Source organism: Cibotium barometz, chromosome 15 (genome assembly GCF_041138505.1).
Source record: "Cibotium barometz isolate CiBa-2024 chromosome 15, ASM4113850v1, whole genome shotgun sequence".
Lineage (NCBI taxonomy): Eukaryota > Viridiplantae > Streptophyta > Polypodiopsida > Cyatheales > Cibotiaceae > Cibotium > Cibotium barometz.
This window is the reverse complement of record NC_141060.1, coordinates 49404022-49431513: the sequence shown is the minus strand read 5'-3', so window position 1 is coordinate 49431513 and position 27492 is coordinate 49404022. Positions and strand designations below refer to the sequence as shown.

At 37.4% G+C, this 27492-nt stretch overlaps 1 protein-coding gene across 2 annotated transcripts; it reads right to left on the bottom strand.

Moving 5' to 3' along the window:
• Positions 1-141: 141 nt before the first annotated feature.
• Positions 142-5340, bottom strand: LOC147631407 (bidirectional sugar transporter SWEET7b-like). Of its 2 annotated transcripts, XM_086809088.1 has the most exons (6): positions 5134-5340; positions 5001-5037; positions 4473-4689; positions 3788-3949; positions 822-941; positions 142-530 (listed from the first exon to the last, which is right to left on the bottom strand). In XM_086809088.1, the coding sequence occupies exons 1-6, from the start codon at positions 5183-5185 to the stop codon at positions 285-287; spliced, it is 834 nt and encodes a 277-aa protein (XP_086665214.1). In that variant the 5' UTR covers positions 5186-5340; the 3' UTR covers positions 142-284. The 2 variants fall into 2 exon arrangements, with proteins under 2 accessions (XP_086665214.1, XP_086665215.1); XM_086809089.1 differs by lacking the exon at positions 822-941.
• Between the last annotated feature and the right edge of the window lie 22152 nt (positions 5341-27492).

The window sequence follows — 27492 nt, the reverse complement described above, 5'->3', positions numbered from 1 at the left end:
GCATGTAGCATTCACATTTATAGTGCAATGGTGCATGTAGCATTCACATCACATGCCATAACCTAATGCAATAAGTCTAATCTTGATTCAATGTTGAGTCAACCTTTCACGATAGCCATGTGCTTTTAATTGATGTGATATTTCTTTCATGGGCTTAACATAGGTGGACTACTAGGGCACGGGGCACAAAGAGAGAGAGAGAGAGATTAAAATATATCTTGTGGTTTTTAAAATTAAGCTATGTGATCTTTGATCAATAAAATTCTTCTTGTAATGAAAATAGATTATTTTATATCTCTTTCTATAAGAATAACTTCTTTATGTTCAAAAAGATCCCTCCATGTTACACTTAGAGATTTCTTACAAACAATGTCTTGCTTAGGTGTGTGTGGTAGCTTATTACCACTATTGGGATCACCAAGAAATACCCTAGATGTGTTTTGTTTAGATTTTCTAAAATTGAGAACCAAAATAATTGAAAACAACACAACTTGGAGGAGTCCAATTGCAACTCCTATTGCATTAGGAACCTGGTAATGCAAGAATATCTTAAGGAATCTCTCTCTCTCTCTCTCTCTCTCTCTCTCTCTCTCTCTCTCTCTCAAAATCAAAGTGAAAATTTCAAAGTACGATCAACTTAGGGAATTGATAAAATTTCACCCTCGAATTTTAACTCATGGTAACTAGAAATGTCAAGTATAGTTTACTATTTTTAGTGTATAGAATAGCTTTTTGATTCTCCAATCAAAAGAGCCTTCATAAACTCAACTATAATGTGTGTGTGTGTAGAGAGAGAGAGAGAGAGAGAGAGAGAGAGTTACCACAATGTATAAGTCAAAGTATACTAGTCCATATAAAGTCCATGTGGCTCCTTTAAAAAATGCAAGTATGGATGAGGTAGGACGTAAAAACCTTGTCTCCATGGTCTTGAAAGCCATTTCCTATAAGAGGAAAAAAAATAAGGTGGAGTTTTCTTATGGATAAATTATCAAAGAAAATTCGTATGGATGAGTCATCAAGGCCAGAATAGATTTTGTGAGAATATTTCATGTTTTTGTTCCAAGCTCTTTCTTCTTGCGGTTACACCGATTCAGGGTTTGTGTGTGCGACTTTGTTTTTTGAATGCACATGTTATGAAAAGACTTTATAAACAAATAGGATATCCTATCCATGAATGCAATATCATACTTTCTAAAAAATAAGCATTTATAGCATGAAAAAATACCATCATTTTTATAGTTATGAATGCACCTGTTTTTTGTGAAAAGACTTTATAAACAAACAACTATCCTATCCATGAATGCAATATTATAACTTTTCTATAAATGAAAATTTATTATAGCATGAAAAAAATATAATCATTGTTTTAGTTATTTGTTTTCTATCATTTTAGATCTCAAGGGCATCCCTTCCAATGAAGATCTATATGCATTATGCTGGCATTTTTATAGTTATTTTTTAAAATCCTTGTCTTTTCCATAATCAATTAAAAAAACCCCCTTCTAATGAACTCATGTGTTAGACTTACATATATTTAGGTGGACCCTCCGAGCCTTTTAGCTGATTTGCTTGACATTGATAGAGACTATTCTTGTGTATATATGTTATAGTTAATTTATCCATCATAACCATAAAAATAACTATTCTTGTATATATATGTTATAGTTAATTTACCTATCGTAACTATTCTTGTGTATATATGTTATAGTTAATTTACCTATCGTAACATAACCATAAATAACTATTCTTGTATATATATGTTATAGTTAATTTACCTATCGTAACTATTCTTGTGTATATATGTTATAGTTGATTTATCCATCGTAACTATTCTTGTGTATATATGTTATAGTTAATTTATCCATCGTCATAACTATAAAAGCTTAAAAATAAATAGATAATTTCAAGAGATCTCCTTTAACTTAAAAGTACACTCTCTTTATATTGGGTGGCTTAAAAAAAAGAAATTTCACAATGTAGTAATGGCAATATAATAATGTAGGCTATATAGGAAGCATTAATATTTATATTGTATATTGTATATATATAATTATATAAAATTTAAAAATATATAATAATATATTGACATTTTTATTTACATTACTATATTGCCATTAGGCTATAGGAGGTACTCAGGTGATGGAGTGGAGGGGAGAGTGCTATTTGTTTCCAGGGATGTTACTTAAAATATGTGAGCCATAAACACTAATATTTAACATAATATAATGTATCCATATGCAGAAGTTCACAAACCCTGAGTATTCAGGTTTGTAGACCTTCCACATGTGGCATGCGTGTGGACTATAATTAGGCCAGGATATGCCACATCCATGACATAATTTCATCATAGACCCCATGCATAATTTCATCATAGACCCCATGCATAATTTCATCCATGAATGTGGACTATAATTAGGCCATGATATGCCACATCTATGACATAATTTCATCATAGACACCATGCAAATAGTAGTCTTTTCCCATGAGCACAATTATTCATGTTTGTAGTCCTTCCAGGTGGCATGCATGTGGACTATAATTAGGCCATGATATGCCACACTATGACATAATTTTGTCATAGTCCCCATGCAAATTGTAGTCGTTTCCCATGAGCACAAGTATTCATGTTTGTAGTTCTTCCACATGTGGCATGCATGTGGATTATAATTAGGCCATGATATGCCACACTATGACATGATTTCATCATAGTCCCCATGCAAATAGTAGTCTTTTCCCATAAGCACAAGTAACTATGCTTGAAACATCTAAGGTAGATTATTATTTACATTCTCACTGTCGCTAGTAGTTGGTGGTGTGGTAGTCAAGTTTTTTATATATGTGAGAGTATATATAAGGACTAAATGCCACTTTTGGTAGATTTAAACCAAATACCCCTTACTTGGGAACACTTGGCCAAATTGTCATCATGATGTTATCACCTTGGCGTGGGAAGTTAAACCTCATATTTCATTTAATGCTCTCGGATCAAATAAGCTCCGACCAAGTAAACTTGGCCATGAGAATGCCCTAAAAGGAGTTCTTTCACATTTGGGGTAGTTGGCTCGATTTTTGAGGCAGTCCTCATGTCTTTAGGAAACTTTTTTTAAGGAAGCATACATATTTCCTCTTTATTTTTTGTGAAGCATGTATATTGATGAAAATAGTTCTACTTTTAGAATTTTTAAGGAAGCATACACGTTTCCTCTTCAATGTTTTGTGAAGCATGCATATTGATGAAAATAGTTATACTTTTAGAAGTTTTTCTTTTGTTTCCATTTTGCCATTTTGTATTTTCAACCGGATGAAGAACCGGATGAAGGATGAGGAGGCTACCCTATCTCGAACACTTGTTTAGCCTAGAACTTGAAGTTTGGAGTACCCTTAAAAGGGGGGTTTAGAAGGGTAGAATCTTTACAAGAAAGTCATGGTGTTGTAGAAAATAAATAATATGTCCTTTCAAAATTTTCACAAATTTTATGTGAGCCCCCTCCCCTCTCTAATCGCTTGTACTACAATCCCCATCCACTTTGGCGAACCCTTTTAAGGATTTTAAGCTATGATTTTTTATGCATTAGGGAGTCTAATCATGACATGTTTTTATGGCTTACGCCGATGACCATTAACATATTAGTATTCAAACAGTAAAAAGCAAACACACACACACACACACACACAAAGATTATATTTCTCAAACACACCTTGATCAAAACAGTGCATGCATGCTCAGACACATCTTGTTTACTGTGCAGTAATTGAGAAAAATACAAAACAAAGTGGAATTACTTACCAGTTGAGATAAGAGGGCTAGATGCATGTAACTGCTTACTACGGCACATAGAAAACCAACATGTGTGATTCTCATGCTATGAGTCTGATCAAAGGCTACCAAAAGTAGTGCCATGATTCCAAGGCTGGATGCAACGATCACAAGTTGGCAAATAACTTTCACCTATGACAGAATTTGCTTGTATGAGTGACCAACATATACATGTTATTATGACTTTGAAGCTGTAAAATATACATAAATGCATACCACGTGCACATGTGCACAAGTGTGCATAGACATGCACTTGTGTACACACATGCATGCATATATACATACAATGTGGTATACATAAATGTATACCACATGTACACATGTGCACAAGTGCACATAGACATGCACTTGTGTACACACATGCATGCATATATACATATAATGTTAAATAAAATAAAATCACATTATATTGTATGCATGAATGATGGTGGAGTTTCGTTTTTCCATAGAAGGTTATTTCTCCACGGGTTATTTAGCTCCTCACTTTATTCAATGCATAGCTCTCGATAGTGGTGTGGATGGGGTTAAGCCCTGAACCTCGTCATTAGGACATTGACCTTCCAACCACTACATGGCATGATGGTGGACAGTCTATGTCATTAAGAGTGAAATATGAATTTTCAAATTCAGAAGACAAGAAGGCCAAAGTGAGCACCTTATCTTTAATTGAAGCAAAATATAGGTAGAGAGATAGGTAAACTGATGCAACCATGACTCCAATGAAGTTGGTGAGGAACACAAGGAAGTCATTTGGATGAACCCATGGTGACCCATAGAATGACCATAGCAAACAATTCAAAAGCTTGAATACATAGAGGGTAGCTGAGAGATCTCCAGTTGATTTCTTCTTTATCATACCATAAGCCACTGGCCTGTGATTTAAAAAAAAGCAAGGTAATTATTAATGCAAAATAAGCATATAATAAGTCCTACTATGTTTTTTTAGCCAATTACAAAAATATCAAAAGTAACATCCAACGGTCTAGATTGGATCTAATGCTTAATTTTGAAAAGTGCTAATCAAGTATTGGATCTAAGATTAATCAAGTATTGTTAGCATGAACATTAAGATTAATCAAGTATTGTTAGCAAGTATTGTTAGCATGAACATTAAGATTAATCAAGTACGGTTAGCATGAGCATTAAGCTAATCAAGTATTGGATCTAAGATTTGAGTACTTACGCAGATGAGAAGAAGAAAGCGAAGTTGGCAATATTGCCTGCCGTGAGATAAGATTAGGTGGTGATTAGAAGCTTAGCCAGAAAATTAGTGCACAAATGCAATGAGATTAGCGCAAATTCACTTGAATCATCACCTAAGATTCCAAGAGAAAGCTGGGCTTTATCTTTATCAAGCATCAGCTTCATTTTGGGCTCCTTTCTTTGGAAGTTTTCGATTAATGTAAGATAAGCAAGCTAGTATAGGCTCTGTGAAAGGTTAAGGAGGCAAGCTTTTGTGTTAATCAATATAAAGGTAAGATTAAGGTGGCATTAATCAATATGTAATGGTAAGAGGTGGAGAGAGCAAGTTATACAATGCATGCGAACGCACTCCTAAGTTGTTATTTAAATAAACCATAGGTTTTCTCGCCATGGCATTTGGGAGATAAATTCCAAAGACAAAAGTAGTGGCCGACACCCTCTTTATTTTACACTTGTATATACTACTAGTTAATTAATACCAAAGAAATCTTTTGGTCCCATACTGGTGGCAAATCTCTTATAGACTACCATTTTCTTAAACTCCAAAAAGAAGATGCCACCAATGGCCACCTTTCCCCACCAATGGCCACCTTTGGTCCACACAAGCATATTTTAACCATCACATCTAGCATATTTAAGGTTAACCATATGGTCATGTTGATCTGGGTTCTCACACATGTCGATGTTGAGTAACAACATTGTTCGTATAATATGTTTCTAGAGAGCTCGCATTGCCTAATGTATAATCCATGTACACGGATGGTCATGACCATCCCCAATGATTGTCTTTATATAAGACAGGGCACATTATTGTAATATTTAAAATTCCCATATGCATATACACTACTAAATCACACCGCTAACATGGGCTCCATATCATGATTTCAAAGCATTTTTTGCTTCCATAGGTTTATACAATAAGCATAAAACCGAGACAAGAAATATTATGTGACAAACAAGAAACATGCATGATTTCATCACTATTAAAGAAAAAATAATAGTATTCATGTGCCATATATTAAAAATTCCATGATATCTTAAACAAAAAGGGGTCTCATTTTATCTTCCTTTCTTGTAGTATGGCACATCATCGTTTTTTGTATGAAAATAACTAAAAGGAAGAACCTACAAGCAATGTTCCCACCAAGTGTTTACCATGTATATTCATAATTTATCATATTGTAGTATCATATCATATTCAGAATCGCATAGCTTAACCTTCTAAAATTTCAAAAAAAAGATGCAAGAAATGTGAAAAGCATGTTCATATGCTTGATGAACATTGTTCAAAAAACCTTTCAATTTAAAAATCATTATTTTATACCCTTCACTTGAGTGCACATTGGCTTAAAATAATCCAAGGTCCCCAGTACATGGAACAAATGACTCTCAATTTACTTCAACTCGAATAGTGTGCTAGAAGGTTTTTTCTTCTTCCATATATGTTTGCAAATATGGTTCTTATGCTTAGTTAATGTAGCTCCCTACTTGTTCTTCAAGTGGAAGAAAATTAGGATCTCAAAATGGAGATCTTAAAATGGAACTTCTAGTAAGTATAGAAATAACATGCAACTATGGTACTTTACAAAGGAAGGATGCCTAAAAGCTAAAACTCTTTTCAAAATCTCACATGTTAAACTACATACACATGGAACTGAGGGTTCAATTTTAGATTATATCACTATCAATGTGTCTGATATGCCAAGGGCAACACATGGATAAAGTTCAAGTAAGATCCACCACCAATAAGATGATTTTATATTACAAGCACCATCACCACACCATTCGCCTTGTGCATCGATTAGGTGCTCATAGACGGCACTAGGGTGCTACATCCCACCCCAACCTAGGCTAGAATGGAAATGCAACTATTGTTGTAAATTTACTTGTTACTTATGCCAAGCCTAGCCAAGCAAACCCCGTGAGACAGCATTAGGGTGTTACCTCTGTTGAGATATCGAGCTCGTCTAGTGAGGCGGTGGCCACTGATGACCCGCCTGGGGGATAGGCCCCACACTTACACCACTGGCATGGTTGGTGAGATCATGGGAGATATGCGGCCAGTGGGATGACAGGCTGTGTGACAGCCATTCTAGAGACTGGCATAGTTATAGCGCCAGCTCATTTAGTCGGGTTCACACTATAGAGAACCCGTGTATGTATTGGTTGAGTACCTTTCATATTGTGTGTACTCTTATTCTTGTATATGTGTGTTGAGTGTTGAGTAGAGAAGAAGAAGTTTTTCAGCCTCTCACCTTGTGTGTTCTCTATTAGGGTTTTGTGAGTGTGTGTGTGTGCTTGCAAGAGCTCAAGCTCTCTTCCCCCCTGCATCATTTCATGGTATCAGAGCCTGGTTCGTGCTAAGGGCTGAGCTGCAAGCAAGAGAACCACAGGAAGCGGTACGAGGGTAAGAGCTTCAACTACTCTTCCCTATTGTGTTGGTGACTACACCCTTGTCGGGAGCTCTACGGGAGGCACCGGCAAACGGTCTCTGATTGAGGAGCTTTCCTCGCGGGAGTAAAGCTATAGGGCAACTATACAGTCCTTCGGACTAAAATTTTCGGGCCGAAAACGCGTTTCGGGCGAGTATGGACCTCCGTTTTTCAGAAAGCAGGCGATTTCGAGCACTGCGAGTAAGTCATCGATTCTCTGCAGAACTCTGTTTTAAGAACTGCAGGAAGACAGATTGACTGTGCAGACACTGTGGGTGCTACAAAGAGGTCTACAGTTGCCATTGGGTGTATGTATGCACATTGAGGTCACTGGTTGTGACATTTGAGTGGACTGCAGTACCGCTGTGCAGAAAATACAGCAGTTGTGCAGGAAAAACCAGAGTGCAGTTTCTAGTAAAATTGTGTGTTTGGCAAGATGTCAAATGATGGGATAACTCAGATTGTGGCTGAGAAGCTTGACAAGAATAACTTCCATGCTTGGAGGTTCAAGTTGACAAATTTCCTAATGGGAAAAGGTTACTGGGACTACATAGAAGGTGAACATGAAGAGGCACCAGAGATACCGGATATAAATCCGACTGCTGCAGATGTGAAAGAGTTTAAAGACTGGAACCAAGGAGCCAGGAAGGTTATGTATTGGCTCTCCATTAGTATACAGGACACCATGATTGGGCACATTCAGGATGCCAAGTCCCCCAAGGAGGCATGGGACACCTTGGTAAAGCTTTATGAAACAAATACCAAGGCACGTAAGATACAGTTGAAGAATGAACTTCATACTGTGGAGAAAAAGAGCATGTCTGTGAATGACTATGCGTTGAAGATAAAGGGTATTGTGGAATCCCTTGCATCTATTGCTGTGTCAGTAGATGATGATGACAAGGTGGAAGTCTGTCTACGTGGTCTCGGGCCACAATACAAGGCGTTCAAGACGTCCATTCAGACTCGGGAAAACATTCCCAACTTTACAGATTTGGTGTCTATGCTGATTATCGAAGAGAAGAACTTGGGTGAAGACCAACAGTCTTCACAAAGCAAAAACAGTTCAGAGCAACAGGCCTTCTACACGAGTTCAGGAAGAGGACGAGGTAGAGGAGGCCGTGGACGCGCTCAAGGAGGTGGCCGAACAGGTAATCAGAATTATGGCCAGCAGCAGCAGCAGCAGCAACAACAACAGTCCCAGAATCAACAACAACAACACGCCGGTGGAAGAGGCAAATTCAGAGGCAAGGGGAGTCAAAGAGGCCGTGGAAATTGGCAAAGGCAGTATAATGATGCACGTGAATGCTATTATTGTGGTAAGCCTGGACATGTGCAGGCAGAATGTTATAAGAAGCAGGCTGACATGCAAAATGGGAAAGTGCAGCAAAACAACTATACATCCTCAAGTAGAAATAATGAGGATAATGAAAGGTTGTTTGTTATGCAGCATGTCGTGAATGCCATGTCTGAAAATGTTGATGCAGCAAAAAAAGATAATGTATGGTATGTGGATTCAGGCGCTTCGAACCACATGACGAGTCATGGGGAGTGGTTCAAGGAGATGAAAAACCCGGAAAGACCAGGTTTTGTGGAAACAGGGGATGACACCGCTCATCCAATTGCCCACATTGGAGATGTGCCATTGTCTATGCAGGATGGCAAAGTGAAGTACCTTGCAGATGTACTTCATGTACCGAACATAACAAAGAATCTAGTTTCAGTTGGCCAGATGATTGAGCAGGGTTTGCAGGTTCGGTTTAACCCTGATGGATGTTATGTTGAAGATTTTAAAGACAAGTGCAGGTTGGTTGCAAAAGGCAACAGAGTGGGCAGAATGTTTACGTTGGATGGAGACATGCCTGAGATGAGTGCTGCGATGTTTGCAAATGGTTCAGGAATTGTTGCAGACACAGACATATGGCATAAAAGAATTGGACATGTGAATGTGCAGAGATTGAAGTCTATGCAGACAAAAGGAATTGTGACAGGGCTGCCAAAATTTAAAGTGGAAGGTATGCATAAAATCTGTGAAGCATGCCAATTTGGGAAGCAAACGAAGCATGTGTTTCCACGTAACAGATATGTGAGCAGAAATGCACTAGATGTTGTGCATTCAGATGTATGGGGTCCTACGAAGACCATATCTATGGGAGACTGCAGGTATTATGTGACTTTCATTGATGACCACACAAGGAAAGTGTGGGTATATTTCATGAAGGAGAAGAGTGAGGTGTTCACTCACTTTCAAAATTTCAGATTTTTGGTTGAAAAGCAAACAGGGAAATATGTAAAGTGCCTAAGGTCAGATGGAGGGGGAGAGTACTTCTCCAATGAGTTCTCTGAATATTTGAAGAAGAATGGTATTCGGAGACAGTATACATGCAGATACACTCCGCAGCAAAATGGAGTTGCTGAGCGGAAAAACAGGCACATTGCTGAGATTGCGCGAGCATTGATGGAAGAGAAGAATATGCCGCATTGCTATTGGGCTGAGGCTGTTTCTACAGCAGTATACATCATGAACAGGACTCCAACTGCAGCCATACATGATGTAACTCCAGAGGAGAGGTTTACTGGCAGAAAACCAGATTTGTCTCATCTGAAAGTCTTTGGATGCATTGCATATGTGCATGTGCCAGATGAGCTGAGAACCAAGCTGGATCCGAAAGCTGAAAAATGTGTGTTTATTGGATATTCCCTTGAGCAAAAGGGATACAGGTGTTATAACCCTGCTACACGTGAGTTGAGGGTAAGCAGGGATGTTGTCTTTGATGAGATGAGCAGCTGGTATGCTGCTGAAAAAGAAGCTGTCGGGGCTGATGTGAGTGGAAGTGTGGTTGCATAGAATGCAGGTCAGCAATCACAGTCTTTGAGTGGACCAGGAGAGTCCTCATCTAGTGGGTCTGTTGATAGACCATGGAGTGGCAGGCTGCGTCATAATACCAGTCCTGCAAATGTGATTACTACATCACGTAAAGGAAAAGAGAAAGTGGTTGAGCCTCTTGGTATGCCTGACATTTCTGCAGGGCATTCTCATGTTGATGGAGAGTCTAGTGGCTCAGATATGAGCCTTGATGAGGAGCTTGGGATCCCAGCTATGAGAACACCTGGTGTAAAGAAGGCTATGGAAGCCATGAATGAAAAGCTGCGAAGATCAAGGAGAGTGAAGAACCCTGTGCAGAGATTTACAAATGATGGTTATGTGGCACATCACTATGCATATATGGCAAAGGTTGTGCAAGTTGTAGAGCCCACATGCATTGATGAGGCTGTTGGAAATGTGTATTGGGAGAAAGCCATGGATGAGGAGATGGATGCACTATATGGAAATGAGACTTGGGATTTAGTGCAATTGCCTGAAGACAAGAAAGCCATTGGATGCAAGTGGGTGTACAAAGTTAAACATAACAGTGATGGAAGCATAAACAGGTACAAGGCTAGATTGGTAGCCAAAGGATATGCGCTAACATATGGGATTGATTATGAGGAAACTTTCAGCCCAGTTGCCAAGATGGCAACGGTGAGAGTTGTGATAGCAGTGGCTGCGTCAAAGCAATGGTCTTTACATCAGATGGATGTAAAGAATGCATTCTTGCATGGGGAATTGCAAGAAGAGGTGTATATGTTGCAAGAAGAGGGGACCATGATGCAGAGATCTTTGATGTAAAGATCTTGCTTAGACAGAAGTTCGAGATGAAGGATTTGGGTGAGCTCAGATATTTCTTGGGCATTGAGGTGATTAGGTCACCACATGGTATTGGATTACTGCAGAGACAGTATGGCTTGGACATGTTGTCCAAGTATGGTATGTGACAGGCTGTAAGCCTATTTCTGTGCCATTGGATCAGAATGGCAAGTTGAGTGCAGATTCAGGAGAGATCTTGGAGGACCCTACTATGTACAGACGCATAGTAGGAAGTTTGATCTACATGACGATCACCAGACCAGATTTGAGCTATGCTGTTGGGTTGGTGAGTCAGTTTATGCAGGTTCCACGGAAACCGCATTTGGATGCAGTGAGACGCATACTGAGGTATGTGAAGTCTACTTTGCATTGTGGACTGTTCTATGAGACTGGGACAGAGATATGTGTACATGGGTACACAGATGCTGATTGGGGTGGTAGTATCTCAGATAGAAGATCTACCAGTGGCTTCATGTTTTCTCTGGGGAGTGCTGCTGTGACTTGGAGCAGCAAGAAGCAGCCTACGGTTGCTCTATCGAGTACAGAGGCCGAGTACAGAGGAGCTGCTATGGCAGCATGTGAGGTAGCTTGGTTGAGGAAGCTACTTACAGATTTGGGTCTATCAGTGGATAGACAAGTTGTCATTTTTTGTGACAACATTAGCAGTATACAGTTGGCCAGGAACCCAGTCTTTCATGCTCGTACGAAGCACATAGAGGTCCACTACCACTTCGTCAGAGAGAGGGTCTTGGCAGGAGACCTTGACCTTGTTTATGTCAGCACAGAGGATCAGGTAGCTGACATCTTCACCAAAGTATTGGGTGTACAGAGAAGCTCCGCAGATTCAGAGCTTCGCTTGGTGTACATGAGATGGAGTTGAGCTCGAGGGGGAGTGTTGAGATATCGAGCTCGTCTAGTGAGGCGGTGGCCACTGATGACCCGCCTGGGGGATAGGCCCCACACTTACACCACTGGCATGGTTGGTGAGATCATGGGAGATATGCGGCCAGTGGGATGACAGGCTGTGTGACAGCCATTCTAGAGACTGGCATAGTTATAGCGCCAGCTCATTTAGTCGGGTTCACACTATAGAGAACCCGTGTATGTATTGGTTGAGTACCTTTCATATTGTGTGTACTCTTATTCTTGTATATGTGTGTTGAGTGTTGAGTAGAGAAGAAGAAGTTTTTCAGCCTCTCACCTTGTGTGTTCTCTATTAGGGTTTTGTGAGTGTGTGTGTGTGCTTGCAAGAGCTCAAGCTCTCTTCCCCCTTGCATCTTTTCAACCTCCCACCCCAACCTAGACAACATTAGGGTGTTACCTCCCACCCCAACCTAGGCTAGAATCGAAATGCAACTATCATTGTAATTTACTTGTTACCCATGCCAAGACAAGCTCTAAAGCACCACTTCCATTTGGTGATCCTCTCCTATATAAGCTTGTTCAGTGTGCCACTAACCATGGTTGCTCCACATCAATAGACGTCTGATCACTCTCTCTCACTCTCACCCCACTCCCACCACAAGAAAATAAGAAGCATAATGCATAGCCACTCTATCACTCTCATCCCACTCTCACAAGCAAATAAGAGGCACATTGCATTTAACCTAATAATAACCTAATCACACACACACACACTCTCTCTCTCTCTCTCTCTCTCTCTCTCTCTCTCTCACACACACACACACACACACACACACACACACACACACACACACACACACACACACACACACACACACGAGCTGATCTGAGCTAAGAGTATTTTCAATTATGTATTTAAACTATTTAGTTGAGCACAATGAGAGTCAAGATGCCAGGGAGACTGCAACCTCTAGACATTCCACAGATGAAGTGGGAATGTATCACTATGGACTTTGTCACTGGATTACCTTCAGTGCAATCAGATTACAACTCCATTTTTGTGATAGTTGACAGACTTGGGTATCCTCTTCCAAGCTGTAATCCACAATAATAGTTGTTTCCTTTGTTTTTACAACAAGTCAAAGATTGTTTGGCTAGAAGAAAAGGAAAGTTATAGCATATAAGTAAGTCATGTGCTTGCTCACCTTGCTCATATATGTGAGTCACATGCTTGCTCACCTTGAAACTCACCTTGCTTATGTATGTGAGTCACATGCTTACTCACCTTGAAACTCTAGCAGAGTAAACCATCTCTTTGTTGGCACATATATGTCAGATTTACCCTCAAGCTAGGGATTTTGTGTACATAAGTTTTGGCATATTCTTCAATAATGTGTAAGAACTCTATTCTTGCTAGACAAATGGTGTGCCAAATGCATCTATTGGTGGCAGATTCACACCATCAAATGCTAATACTTACATATCCTCCTCTTATATGTATAAGATTTCGATTTTCTTACTCTCTTAGCTATGCAAAAGAATAAATGTAACTAAGCTTGTTTCCAATAAGTCCTACAGTTGGGGGTTTACTAACCTTGTATGCTTGGTCACATTTTCCCATAAAGTTTCCATGGGCATCAACTTCATGTAGTGGTGCACAGATTAAGTAGGTCATCTCCAAGGTTTCTTCTGTTGATTGTCAGTCTAAATCTTATATCCTTGTTGCCAAGTTGAATGGAGTAATTTTCAATAATGCTTTACACATCAATTTTGGATTCAACAAAGGATTGCCTATCTTGATTATTTCCTTGTAATCTATATCTGATAATGCTTGTATTATTAATTGTCTGTGATCCCTTTCCATTTGTAGAGGAATTTTCTCTTGCACATGGAAGCACCACATTGATTTATCTTTATACTAGCTCTTGAGCCAATAACTCCTCGGGGTCTAGAGGGTTAGTGGAGAAATCCAAGTCTGGAGGAGAGGAAGTATGTTTTATGTTAGTGACATTACCGAAGGAGAGTTAGGCCTAAGTGGGGTAGGAATGGATTAGCCTAATATTTAGAGGTTGGTTCACTAGGTACATTAGTGTGGAGACATATCTTCTTCATTACGTTTATCATCCACCTTAGGTGGTGGTGCTAGATTCCTAAAATCAAAATTTGACTCTAATTGTACCCATTACCAATGATCTATAAATTATGGTTACTCTATTTTCTCTAGCGAAATTTCATTAAGCAAAGAAGTAAGCATGGCTATTAGATGTTTATAGATGTATTGCTATAATTTGATAATATCATGCAAGGGATGTTGTATACTTTCATGAATTTTAAGTTATATCATAATCCTTTACTAATTGACAGGACTCAAACCATTCCACAAGGGTCTAAATGATCTCATGTTGGATGACACCGGATGGGTCTGGTCCAACCCACTCTTTTTTGAATATGGCCCAAGGGTAGGACATCACACCCATCCGATGGTCTAATGGGGGTGAAACTTGGCAAGTGGGTCCATGGGGTTACTCTCCCCCACTTGCCAAGTTTCAACCCATCAAACGTTAGATGGCTATGGCAGTATGGTGCAACCTGCTCTTTTTTGTATATGGCCCAAAAGGGTCTCGTATGCAAAAAAGAGCGGGTTTGGGTAGGGCATCACACCCAATGGGGGTGAAACTTGGCAAGTGGGTTCACGGGGTTACTCTTCACCCACTTTCCAAGTTTCATCCACATCAAATGATGTCGGATGGGTGTGGCGGTATGGTACAACCCACTCCTTTTTGCTTATGGCCCAAGGGGTCCCATATGGAAAAAAGATCCGGTTTGGGTAGGACATCAAAGACAAATACAAACTTCTAAAAGATCACAATGTCAATATGTCATAGTCCAATATATAAACCACGATGTTAGATATAACTGGTGGATGGCATATAGAAAAACATGTCTAATCCTCATTTGAGAGGACTTGATAAGCTCCTAGATGACGTGCCCATTCCTTCCTCCTCGACTCCTATGTAACCCGCTTTGCAATGGTCAGCCCTGGTGGCTCTACGTCCATGCCTCACCTCCCATAAGCAGAGGTCAGCATACACCCTCATAGTAGCGAAACAGCCCGTGTTCAAATAAACTCATCTATGTGAGCCCATCATACTCTCTATGTCATCTCCTCCTCGCGGGTGACATATCCATCTGTATTGCTATCTCAAAGTCATCTGGAAAATCTTTATCCATCCATAGCATTGTTATTCAATATATCATGTCACCATCTATGGTGGTCAAGGCTACTAATCGATCTTTGTATGTGAAGATCTATGGTCACTATTGACCAAGGTATAGGTCATCTATCCCCCAAAAGGCGATATAAACCAAAGCCTACACCATGGCAACATGCGGGACACCTAGTAGTAGTCATTGTGAGAGGACAAGGTAATAGAAACAAAAGCGATGGTGTCACCCTAATGTGTACCACCCAGATGTGTCAAATTTACCAAGGCAAACATCATAATATTCTGTCTAGCCGTCTGCATGTGGTCTCCCAACAAGCACCGAGTCTAACTATAGGGGATATTTTGCGATGCTAGGCATAACACATTGGCACATTGCATCTCTACCAGGTTTCATCCACTCCCTCATATCGTGGTCTATGCATGATAGTACATGATCTATCTCTCCATATCCACCTTAGGGACCAATTGTACTCTAGCTCCTGAGATGAGTAACCTGTTGATGAAGCTCATCTATATTGACATCCTAAAAAGTGAAAGTGATTAGTTTTAAGGCAAATATAGGAAATCATACTTGAGCAAGGGTAATCAACCAAAATAATGGACTCACATAGATAGAGGGTGTAGGGGAACGTGATGCCACCCCAAGTCACTCCACGGCCTAACCTAAAGTAGAAGCATGTAAATGCATTGAAACTACACCCTAGCCAGTCGCCCTAACACTGGTGTGGCTCCTACATAAACAAGATAAAATCTTGGTGGATAACTCCTCTACCTAGAAATACAAATCACAAAAATATTACTCTAGAAGGGTTTGGGGGAATACTATGGCAGTGATCTGCTCCAAGAAAAGACCCACCACGTGTCGAATGGTCTTAGCAACATCACATATCTGATAACCAATTTATACACCAAGCTCATGCACTGTGTGGCAAAAGGAAGCATCTCATGCCCACATGGTGTTCAAAATGCAGGGGGAAGATGCCTTGCTTACTTCTTTTCGGGCCTCCTTTCTTGGGTCCTGAAGATGACCTATATTGTTGCCACTGCATCGGGTCGATCGATAATGATAGTCCACCTCCAAGCCCAAAACAAACTCAGCATCAGAATCTCATGATGATGGGGCATGGCACCATGGAATTCCACATATCATAGGAGAATGTGGCTTGCCATAGTTGTATGAGTGCACCAAGCCACCTTAAGCAACCCTATAGTCTTGCCACTCGCCCATCCTCACAAACGAACAGTTGTAGCATTCGATCTCTGATATGTGGAAGTCTTGAAACCTCTCGATGTGACAAGCCATGATACACACATCCACCCTATTGGGTCTCTAACCACCATGATATCAAAGACTCTACATTGTTGAGGGAACCTAGAGTCTCCAATGATGCAACAAGATGCATGGCGGAGGGACGGGGATCTCTTTGACCCACATAGACAACTGCATGAAGGCTCTAAGAGCACAATAATCTCGGGGATAGTCTCTCTGGATGTGCCTCACGAGCCATGATAAAACCTATGGGGTGCCACATGACCTAAAGGTCATTGTCTCTCTCTCTCTCTCTCTCTCTCTCTCTCATTTTTTATCTTTCTCCCTCTCTTTCTTTCTCTCTCTCTCTCTCTCTCTCTCTCTCACACACACACACACACACACACACACACACATGCTTCATGCTATAAATTTTCTAATCTCTCTCTCTCTCTCTCTCTCTCTCTCTCTCTCTCTCTCTCTCTCTCTCTCTCTCTCTCTCTCTCTCTCTCTCTCTCTCTCTCAAACACACACATAAATGTATGTTTCTATACATGGCTCTCCAAACACACACTTCATGATATGCTACTACATATTTTGTGTGACTACATGTGAGAGAGAGAGAACCAATTTTGCTTTAGATTTTGATTTTGTTTGTGTGTGTGTGTGTGTGTGTGTGTGTGTGTGAGAGAGAGAGAGAGAGAGAGAGAGAGAGAGAGAGAGAGAGAGAGAGAGTTGCTTGTATGTGCTAAATGTTCTTTTGGCTCCTATGGGTGTGTCGACACGATCATATCTTCTTTGGATCTAGGACATTTACTTTTGGATGTAGAATATGTCATTTGGGATGCATGGGCACATTATGTGGATTTACATACATCTCATCTAGATTTTCACTCGAGCAGTTATTTGGGCCATGGATTTGATGGTATTTCTGGTGGGCATTTTACCTTGGACGAGGGGCTTGGATACTTCTTTCTCAATCTTGGTGGTCATATTTGTTCCATGATTTTGTGGTCTACAATTTGGCTATCCATTTCACCCAGTCGGATACATAGTAAGTTACGTCATCGACATGGGTGGTTATCCATTTGATTTAGGAGGACTAGCCAGTCATGTCACCAACATTGGCTCTCTACATTTTCCATTCGATCCACGTGATTTGAGAGCCATTGCTTTATAGAGAGAGAGAGAGAGAGAGAGAGAGAGAGAGAGAGAGAGAGAGAGAGAGAGAGAGAGAGAAGAAGGAGGAGGAGGAGGAGAAAAGAGGGACAATAAGGGGGCACCTAGGAGTTAGATTGGTGATCTTGATAGGCGACTTTGATCTCGCCTAAGAAGCGACTTTGTTCTTGACATATGATTAAAGAAATGAGAAGATTTAGGGATTTTAGAATTTTAGGTAACTCATGCCAGTTAATTTATTAGTAAAAATTATCTTACTCTAGATAACATTTTTTCTTAGCCATGTATCTCCCCCCAAATATTTGATCCTATTTAATTATCAAGTCTAAGATTGAGTTAATTAATTTGTCTATCATACCTGAGATATATTTATTAAATTTAGTTATCTTGCTTGAGATACATTTATTAAATTTAGATATCTCACAAAGATACAGTTTATTATATTTCTAGATCATGCGAGAGAGCCACTGTGGCATTTTTTAGTGCCACGTATCATGCCCGAGATATCTAGTGATGATGAATGGATACCCAGTGGCATGGCCACATATCTCACTCGAGAAACGACGTGGCATCTAGTTGTGTTCTACATGGTGATGACGTGCAGGCCCAGAGATGCATGGTGGGGCATGTATCTTGCCCGAGCTAAGGAGGCGTTAACTCGGTGTGAGAGACATGGCAATATACGATTCATTTGAGGTATCTTCCCTGAGATATGCTAGACATGGGTTTCGACTGCTTGAACATGTTCCACCTTGAAAAGATGTAGGGGAGAAGAGAGGGGGGGGCCTATCCCCTAGGGGGGTCATCTCAGTGTCCACCGCCTCACTAGATGAGGTGCAACATAAGGAAAAGTGAAATCTCTTCACTTCAACAAAATCTCACCATCCCTTATGTGAGTGCCACATGCACTTTGATTTTTGTGTCCTCATTCCTATGGATCCCCTTGCCTATGGCTTACCACCTTTATTTAACTAACTTTGTATTTTCACCATACATTCCATTAGAGGTGTTTCATTCTAGTCTATAGTACTCAAACTCATTTGAAAAGAGGATAAAATAACGCAAAAAGAAATGAGAAAACTTGAAAAAGAAACACATAAAAAATCAAGCAATGAGTACAGAAAGGGTTAATTAGCAAAATACATAACCTTGAGACCTTCCCATTGTGTAGACTAACTTGACACACCAATATTTCACTAACTTCTTTTTATCACAATAGCATCCCCACCCTGATCTCTTTTGGAGGAATAATGAAAATTTCTAAATATTTCATTCTCCACCTCAAGTGATCTACTTCTCTGGGTCAACATTTTCAACTGAATCTGGAGGATGTGATCAACATTAGGAAGGGGAGATGCTAACAAATATAAGAATGTACCATACAATAGTGATAGTTCACTTATATTCTTTGGCCATTACTCACACACTGTCCCCCCAAAAACATAAAAAGTGGAGTTCTTGTAGACTAATGGGCTTTGTAAGATTCCTTCCCAGCCCCTCAAGATGTCAGTTTCTTCCCTTGTAATCAATCCCTTTTTCAAAATAATAAAAGATCTTGTTTCTACTTGTTTTTGCCTAGAGAGAGATAATTCACTTTTTAGATATCTTTGGATGGAAAAATATCCCTTCTTATTAAAATAAATTCCCCCGAAACAGAAGTTTAAAAAGAAATTCTTAAGGTGCATTAGAAATAAAATATAATGTACACAAAAGACCTTAGCCTAAGGGTCAAGATTTTCTGAAAATTTTGGATTAAGGTTCCTATGGACCAATAATATTACTCCAAATTTAGGGAGGAGATAAACTGAAGAATAAAAGAAAAACCCCCCAAAAATGAGTAAATGCTCACATAAGATGAAGAGTGGTGGACTAAGGACCAAAGAAAAGAATTAAAAAATTAAATTTTGACACCTCAGAGTGGGGATCTTCCCTCATGAAGTAGGCACCTTTTTCTCATCATTACTCCCAATTTTTAATAAATAAAATGAGATATTTTTATCTCTCCTCTCTCATGTTTCAAAACTAGATCCAAAAAGTAGGCAATGTATAAACAAAAGCATAAGACGAAACTAATCCCCTCCTCCCAACCTCTGAGACGTGAGAGGCTCCCTATTCTCATGTGGATATTTATAATTATATTGTAAAAATTAGCCTAAGGACCCATTAGTAAGTTTGGCCATTAAATTTGTGCCACTTTTTACAAAAATAACCATATGTACATGCATATAAGGTTTTTACATAAAATGAATAACTAAAGCATGTAAGATTATAAATCAACACCCAACCATACAAAATAGTTGGAATAATATAAAATCTAAAACTATGGCACGTGGCCAACAAAAATAATGATTTGTACGACACCATAATAGGTGTTCACGTGTTATCCCCATCATCAATGTAACACCTAAATATCAGCACTATCACACTGCTTATCACCTATCTGACAAATGTCAACCATGTTAATTACAATAATTAATTGGAGTCTACACAATCAATTCCAACATGACAACGTAAAATAGGTATAGTTTAAAACACATACACCAATAATGAACTACCTTAGTATTTAACATGAAGATCACCCACAATACTAACACTAGCATGGCCCAACATTGAGTTATTTGTACTAAGTGGTCTCACCCACAATACCAACCCATCAGCATGATATACAATGATTACCCAAGGATAGACATGTTAATTTTACTTGAGAAAAATGCTATACAAGTAGAATTTTAGAGTAGTGCCCCCAAATAAACCAAATTTTTAAATATAAAAATGGAGTGCTCAAAAGAAGTAAGAAAAATTAAAACTCCTTTTGGGTGGAACTTACACATAGAGAGAAGGTCTAAGGAATACCTCCTTAGACCTCATGGCTAGCTTTTTCAAATCATCTCTACCACTAGTAGGCACCTCTTGACAGTCAACCACTCATCTCTACCAATCTTTGTTGCCCTCTGCTAGTCACTTACTCTCTTCTCATGCATGCACCCTCCTCCACTATTTCCTCCTCATACTACTAACTAGATTACAAAATCCACTTCATGTGGTCAACATTGTCTATACACAAGAAACCATAACCATCAAAAAGCTAGGGCATTACAGATCAAACAAAAATTTGTATATGCGATGAAAAGGAACTATGTGTAATGCCATTGTAATTCTTGTTTGGAAGTTCATACATTTATCAGGAACTCCCCTTTACATAATGTGATATGGTCCCTAGGAAAACCTTGATGCACCTTGATGACATAATCTTAAATGTGCAAAGATTCATAGAGTTGTCATGGCACATTCTCTCAATCAAATGAGAATGTAGCAGTTATTGTGCCCAAAGCTATTATGATTTGGCTATTCTAAATGCTAGATCCCCAAGAGGCCATCTAGGAAAACTAAGAAAGATAAAATGTGTGCCAAAAACAATCTTTAGTAGTGGTTGGTTTAAAATTTGTTGTTCCAAGCCCAAGGATATTATGAGGGCAACGTTCACATCTAGCTACCCAAGATTGTCACATGCCCTCACCCTCAACAAAACCCTTGGGAGGAGAACCGTCAAAGGTTCCTATGGACCAATAAGATTACTCCAAATGTAGGGAGGAGATAAATTGAAGAATAAAAGAAAACCTCCCCAAAATGAGTAAATGCTCACATAAGATGAAGAGTGGTGGACTAAGGACCAAAGAAAAGAATTAAAAAACTGAATTTTGATACCTCTTCAGAGTGGGGATCTCCCCTCATGAAGTAGGTGTCTTTTTCTCATCATTACCTCCAATTTTTAATCAATAAAATGAGATATTTTCATCTCTACTCTCTCATGTTTCAAAACTAGATCCAAAAAGTAAGCTGAACTGACCCAAAAATGGTCAAAAATTGACCAAATTGATCTGGAAAATTCTAGAATCAGTTTGCTTAGTTGTTAGAGACTCACTTTTTCCTATATATAGAATCCTTCCCCTTTGTAAAAGCTTAATGGTGTTTATGCAATGTTATTCTAATCCTGCCCTGAGCCATCTACATTGAATTTTTTAATAATTCAATTATTTTTGGCCTAATCCTCTCCAAAGTGAATTGGTGTCCACTCTTGCTTCAAAACAGAGTAGAACCCTCAATACCTCAAGCCAAAGGAGAGCTTACAAGCTTCATGTAAGCCAATTTTCTTACTTGTTTAATGAAAAATCTATGGTTTTCTTAAATTTTATGTTTTATAAATGTTTGAATTAAATTCAAATGCTATGCCTTTGATAAAAAGGCCTCTCTCTTCTCGTCTTTACATTCCAACCTTTCTCAATCTTAGAAAGATTAACTAAAAGATTAATTAAACTCTTCTTATTGTTTACTCTCTACTTGAATTTAGAAAATTGTGTAGATTAGAGTTCTATAAATCTAATTTGGGTTAATTTAAGTTAAATAAAGAAAGATAAAAATGAGAAATGGTCAGCCATACAAAGGAGGTTATGGCAAAATTTTTCAGAATTTTGTGGAAAAGAAAGTTTGTTTTCATGTTATTCCAAAAGAGTAATTTTTACCTTTTTTGCATCCAAAAGAAATATTCTAATTACTCCATGCACATATTCACCTATGAATATACATGGATATCACTGATATTAATTATTAAAATTGATTTCTATGCATAGAAAGATGCATAAAGAAAAATTTTTACTATAAAAGTGTTAGAATCTTATTAAATTTAATTTCTATGCATAGAAATATGCATAATGAAAATTTTTTAATTATAAAAGTGTTATTCTTATTAAATTTAATTTTTATGCATAGAAAGATGCATAAAGGAAATTTTTTTTATTATAAAAGTGCTATTCTTATTACATTTGATTTTTATACATAGAAAGAAGCATAAAGGAATTTTTTTATTACAAAAGTGTTATTCTTATTAAAATTGATTTTTATACATAGAAAGATTTATAAAGAAATTTTTTAATTATAAAAGTGTTATTCTTATTAAATTTGATTTCTATGTATAGAAAGATGTATAAAGAAAATTTTTTATTATAAAAGTGTTATTCTTATTAAATTCAATTTCTATGCATAGAAAGATGCATAATGAAAATTATTTTTATAAAAGTGTTTTTCTTATTAAATTTAATTTTTATGCATAGAAAGATTCATAAAGAAATTTTTTTAAATTATAAAAGTGTTATTCTTATTAAACTTGATTTTTATGCATAGAAAGATGCATAAATGATCTTTTATTATAAAAGTGTTATTCTTATTAAAATTAATTTTTATGCATAGAAAGATGCATAAAGAAATTTTTTTAATTATAAAAGTGTTATTCTTATTAAATTTGATTTCTATGTATAGAAAGATGCATAATGAAATTTTTTTAATTATAAAAGTGTTATTCTTATTAAATTTTATTTTTATGCATAGAAAGATGCATAAAGAAATTTTTTTAATTATTAAAGTGTTATTCTTATTAAATTTAATTTTTATGCATAGAAAGATGCATAAAGGATTTTTTTAATTACAAAAGTGTTATTCTTATTAAATTTAATTTTTATGCATAGAAAGATGCATAAAGGAATTTTTTTATTATTATAAAAGTGTTATTCTTATTAAATTTGATTTCTATGTATAGAAAGATGCATAAAGAAATTCTCTTTATTTTAAAAAGTGTTATTCCTATTAAATTTGATTTTATGTATAAATAGATGCATAAAAGATTTTTTTTAAATAAAAGTGTTATTCCCATTGAATTTGATTTTTATGCATAAATAGATGCATAAAGAATTTTTATATCAAAATTAGAATTCTATGTTTAAATTCTATGAGTATTTGTTAAATGAATAATTAAATACTCTAAGAGAGAAATTTATATCATTTTATATTCACACGGATTGTAAAAAGAAAATTCAAGAAATCTATCGAGATCAAAATATTCAGATAAAAGATTAATTTATTTCTCATTGGAATTCGTAAATAATTTAGAAATCAGTTAAGTGAATATTCAAAGAAAGAAATTGCCAAAATGACATATGAGACCATGTGTACACTTGAAGACTTAGACATCTTGAGAATAATCTATAATACCAAAAAGCAAACATAAGAAGGAAAGAAAAATTGGATGTTGGGGGTGGTGAGGCTCTAAGATGAGAATTTTAATCATTTACAAGTGGAGGCTTGGTTGATTTTGGTTTGCAAAAATCCTTAATGAAGTCTTTTACATCGTAAATATTGTCAATTTACCTTCTTTCACACTACCTATTTCAACCTATTTCATAAATATAGTTGGCAATTTCGTTAGTGAGGCCAAGGCCCAAACTAAAAGCTCATGACCATGATGTAGTTATCCATATCTAGACCTTAAAGAAAATAATGAGAAGCCTCTAATGATTACAAGATAACAATTAGAGGTGATAAATGTTCAAAATAAGTGGAACATGGTTGCTTAGGTTCACTCCCACCCCAATGGACCTTAAACACTTATATGTGTATCTTATATGGAACAATGTTATGTAGGTTCACTACCACCCCAATGGTTTTTAAACACTTATATGGGTATCTCATATACATCATGAAGAAGCTATTAATTGAGTAACAACTTAAAAACCAAATAATCTAACAAATATTTGTTCTTATCCTACACTGAGAAGAATGTGATCTAGACTATCTAAATGGTGTAAAAGTGTGTTTGGCTATTATATGTCCTAGTCTCATTGGCCGTTTGGGAAAGAGGATTGGCCCTTTTGACAAGGATTTTTATAGCTATAAGGTTTACCTACTTATGGGAAATATGATACTCCAAAATTTCTTTTTATAGTTTGGATCCTCCATTCAATAGTGGAGATGTGAAGCCCTTAGGCAAATGTCTACTTTTGATGTAAGTCTTCAATGGTTGGCACTCCACTACTTTCAAAATTATTGCTCAGTGATCACACAAGAGGAAGGATTGGTTGGATTTTTTGGTGTTTGCATGAAGATGAATTTATAGTTCTCCAAGAAGGTTGGTGTTTGTAGTAGAAGTCAACTCTAAGAGAGGTACTTGATTCTGGTCATCATAGAGTTATTGGGCTTGTTAGTAAAAGAAGAAGGGAGTTCCAAAACATGGTGGGGACCTCTGAAAGTTATTGCATTTTTTTATTTGTTTTTATTTTTATTTTTTTGATGAGCTCTATTAATTTTATATATATATATATATATATATATATATATATGCTTACTTTATTTTTTGGCAATGTTTTATTATTGAGATTAGCAAGGTTCTAAGGGTTGTTAGAAATGGAGGGGAAGAGATGGGGAGTTTGGAGGAGGAACCTAAACAAAATCATCAAAACGAGAATGTGAATCTCAATTCCTCATTTGTTGATACATTGAAGCAATTTAAGATAGTACCTTTTTGGTTGATGATTTTCCTATTGGCAGGACTACCATTGAGGAAGATATGTCCCTACATTCTTTGTCCCATGTGATTTTTTATTTCTAAGTGTTTTATTTAAATGATCTTATATTTAAGTACTCTTACAAATACATATACAATGAAGTGCATGAAAGTCATTCATACTCTTGATGTAACTATTGTTGAAGTCAAAGCCATTGGAGAGGCTAATGAAAGAATTTGATGTCTTATGAGGCTATTGAATAACTTCTTCACCATTCTTTGGTGGGCCCCATTGTTGGTGAGGTTTCGGTTAGCAAACAAGTATGGACTAATTGTGCTAAAGGATAAGTTATTAGGCTTGCACCTTTCATCTAGGCACGATAGGTCATAGCATGGACCATGCCTCCCCAATCTAGAGATATACCAAGATGTTGATGGTGAGGCTATGGTGCTATTGAACCTTATTTTTCTTTTACTAATGGATGAGTAAATATGGGTGAGTAAATGCTTGTATTACTCACGAAGGGGCTACCACAGTTGAAATGAAGAATGACAAGCTAGTTAACTCACCCATTAATATGACTAGATGTTGATTTAGGAGCTTGGTAGATTATTGTGATGAGTATGTGGGAGTTTTGGTCTAAGTGACTCTTTCATGGGCCTGAAAATCTAGAGACTTTCACAGGTGTGAAAATCTAGAGATTCCCACAATGAAATGAAGAATGTCAAGCTAATTAGCTCAACCATTGATATGGCTAGATGTTGATTTAGGAGCTTGGTAGAAAATTGTTCAGTATGTGATCTACTCCTATCTCATGTTTGGGACTTTGTGACTTTTTCATGGGCATGAAAATCTAGACGGTGCTATCGTGTGGTCAGATATTGATCTCCTCACCTTGGGCAGGACATGTGGAGGCTTCTTGATGATGTTACTCCTCTTGGTCCGTATGGTGATTTTATGAAAGATATTTGTAGTGAAAATCTAGAGACTTCCACGGGTGTGAAAATCTAAAGATTTCCAATGGCAAGCTAATTAGCTCAACCATTGATATGGCTAGATGTTAATTTAGGAGCTTGGTAAAAATTCGATCAGTATGTGATCTACTCCTGTCTCCTATTTGGGACTTGTGGTCTAAGTGACCTCTTCATAGGCATGAAAATATAGAGACTTTCATGAGTGTGAAAATCTAGACGGTGCTATCATGTGGTTAGATATTGATCGCCTCACCTTGGGTAGGACATGTGGAGGCTTCTTGATGATGTTACTCCTCTTGGTCCATATGGTGATTTTTCAAAAGATTATTTGTGTGGCATGAAAAACCAATTGAGTTTTCCATGGTCGTGAAGACTTTCATGGTGTGTAATTTAAGCTTGTTCGGGCTTTGTTGTACACAAGATGATGTTGTATAGCCTCCTTGGTGCACCATAGTGATTTTTTTGGATAACCCTTTGTGGCATGAAGCGCCAATTGAGTTTTTCACAACGTCAAGCTTGGTTAAGCTTATTTTGCCTTCGTGGCACCCATGATGAAGTGACATATTCATGTAGATGCACATTTGATGCTTAATGACTACCATGTTGTGATGTGAAAAACTAGAATTTAGCTTTCACGACATGAAAAAACAAAGTTTTTCAGAGTGATTGAACCAATCCCTTTCTTTGGTTATATTTGCATAAGATGTCATGTTACTAGTGATGATAAGTCAGTGTGTGGATATGTCAAGCATCAAAACATCAAGCTTAAGTGGCATGAAAACCAGGGTAGTTTTTCGAGAAAACCCAAAGTTTTTTAGAGTGCTAAGACTTCTTCACGTTTTAATTGTTGACTAGGCTTGACATCAAGTAATTTATATAGAAGTTATAGATCAATGTTTTGGTGTTTCTTCCATGATCGATATTAATGTGAAAAACCAAGGTAGTTTTTCACAGCATGAAAAACCATAGTTTTTCACAATGCATGCTAAGTTCTTATAAAATTGGTTGAATGAGATGTGAAATTATCCCCCTAGCATATTAATTTTTTAAATCACTAATTTTATGTCTTTCTTGATGGTGTGAAAGACCAACTTAGTTTTTCATGATTGTGAAAACATAACTAATTTTATGTCTTTCTTGATGGCATGAAAAACCAATTTAGTTTTCATGACCATGAAAACATAGCTAATTTTCATTACGTGAAAATCTCATGCAAGTCACTTTGGGTGGATTTTAATTGATGATGAGGCTGGGGAGAGATAAGTATAATTTACAAATGCCCATCATCTTTATCTCCCTTTTATGATGATTTTCACTAGTAGTTTTTAATATCATGGAAAAGTTCAGATTTTCACAATGGTGAAAATGTTAATGTTGGTGTAGATTATTCTAAGAAAAGATCCCTCACTAAACCTTATGTACGGATTGTGAGAGAGATTAGAGAGGTTGTAACTATCTTTTCACCTCAGTAGTAGAAGGTCATGGTTTATATATTATTGCCAATCTAATTGATGGTAGCTTAACTTGT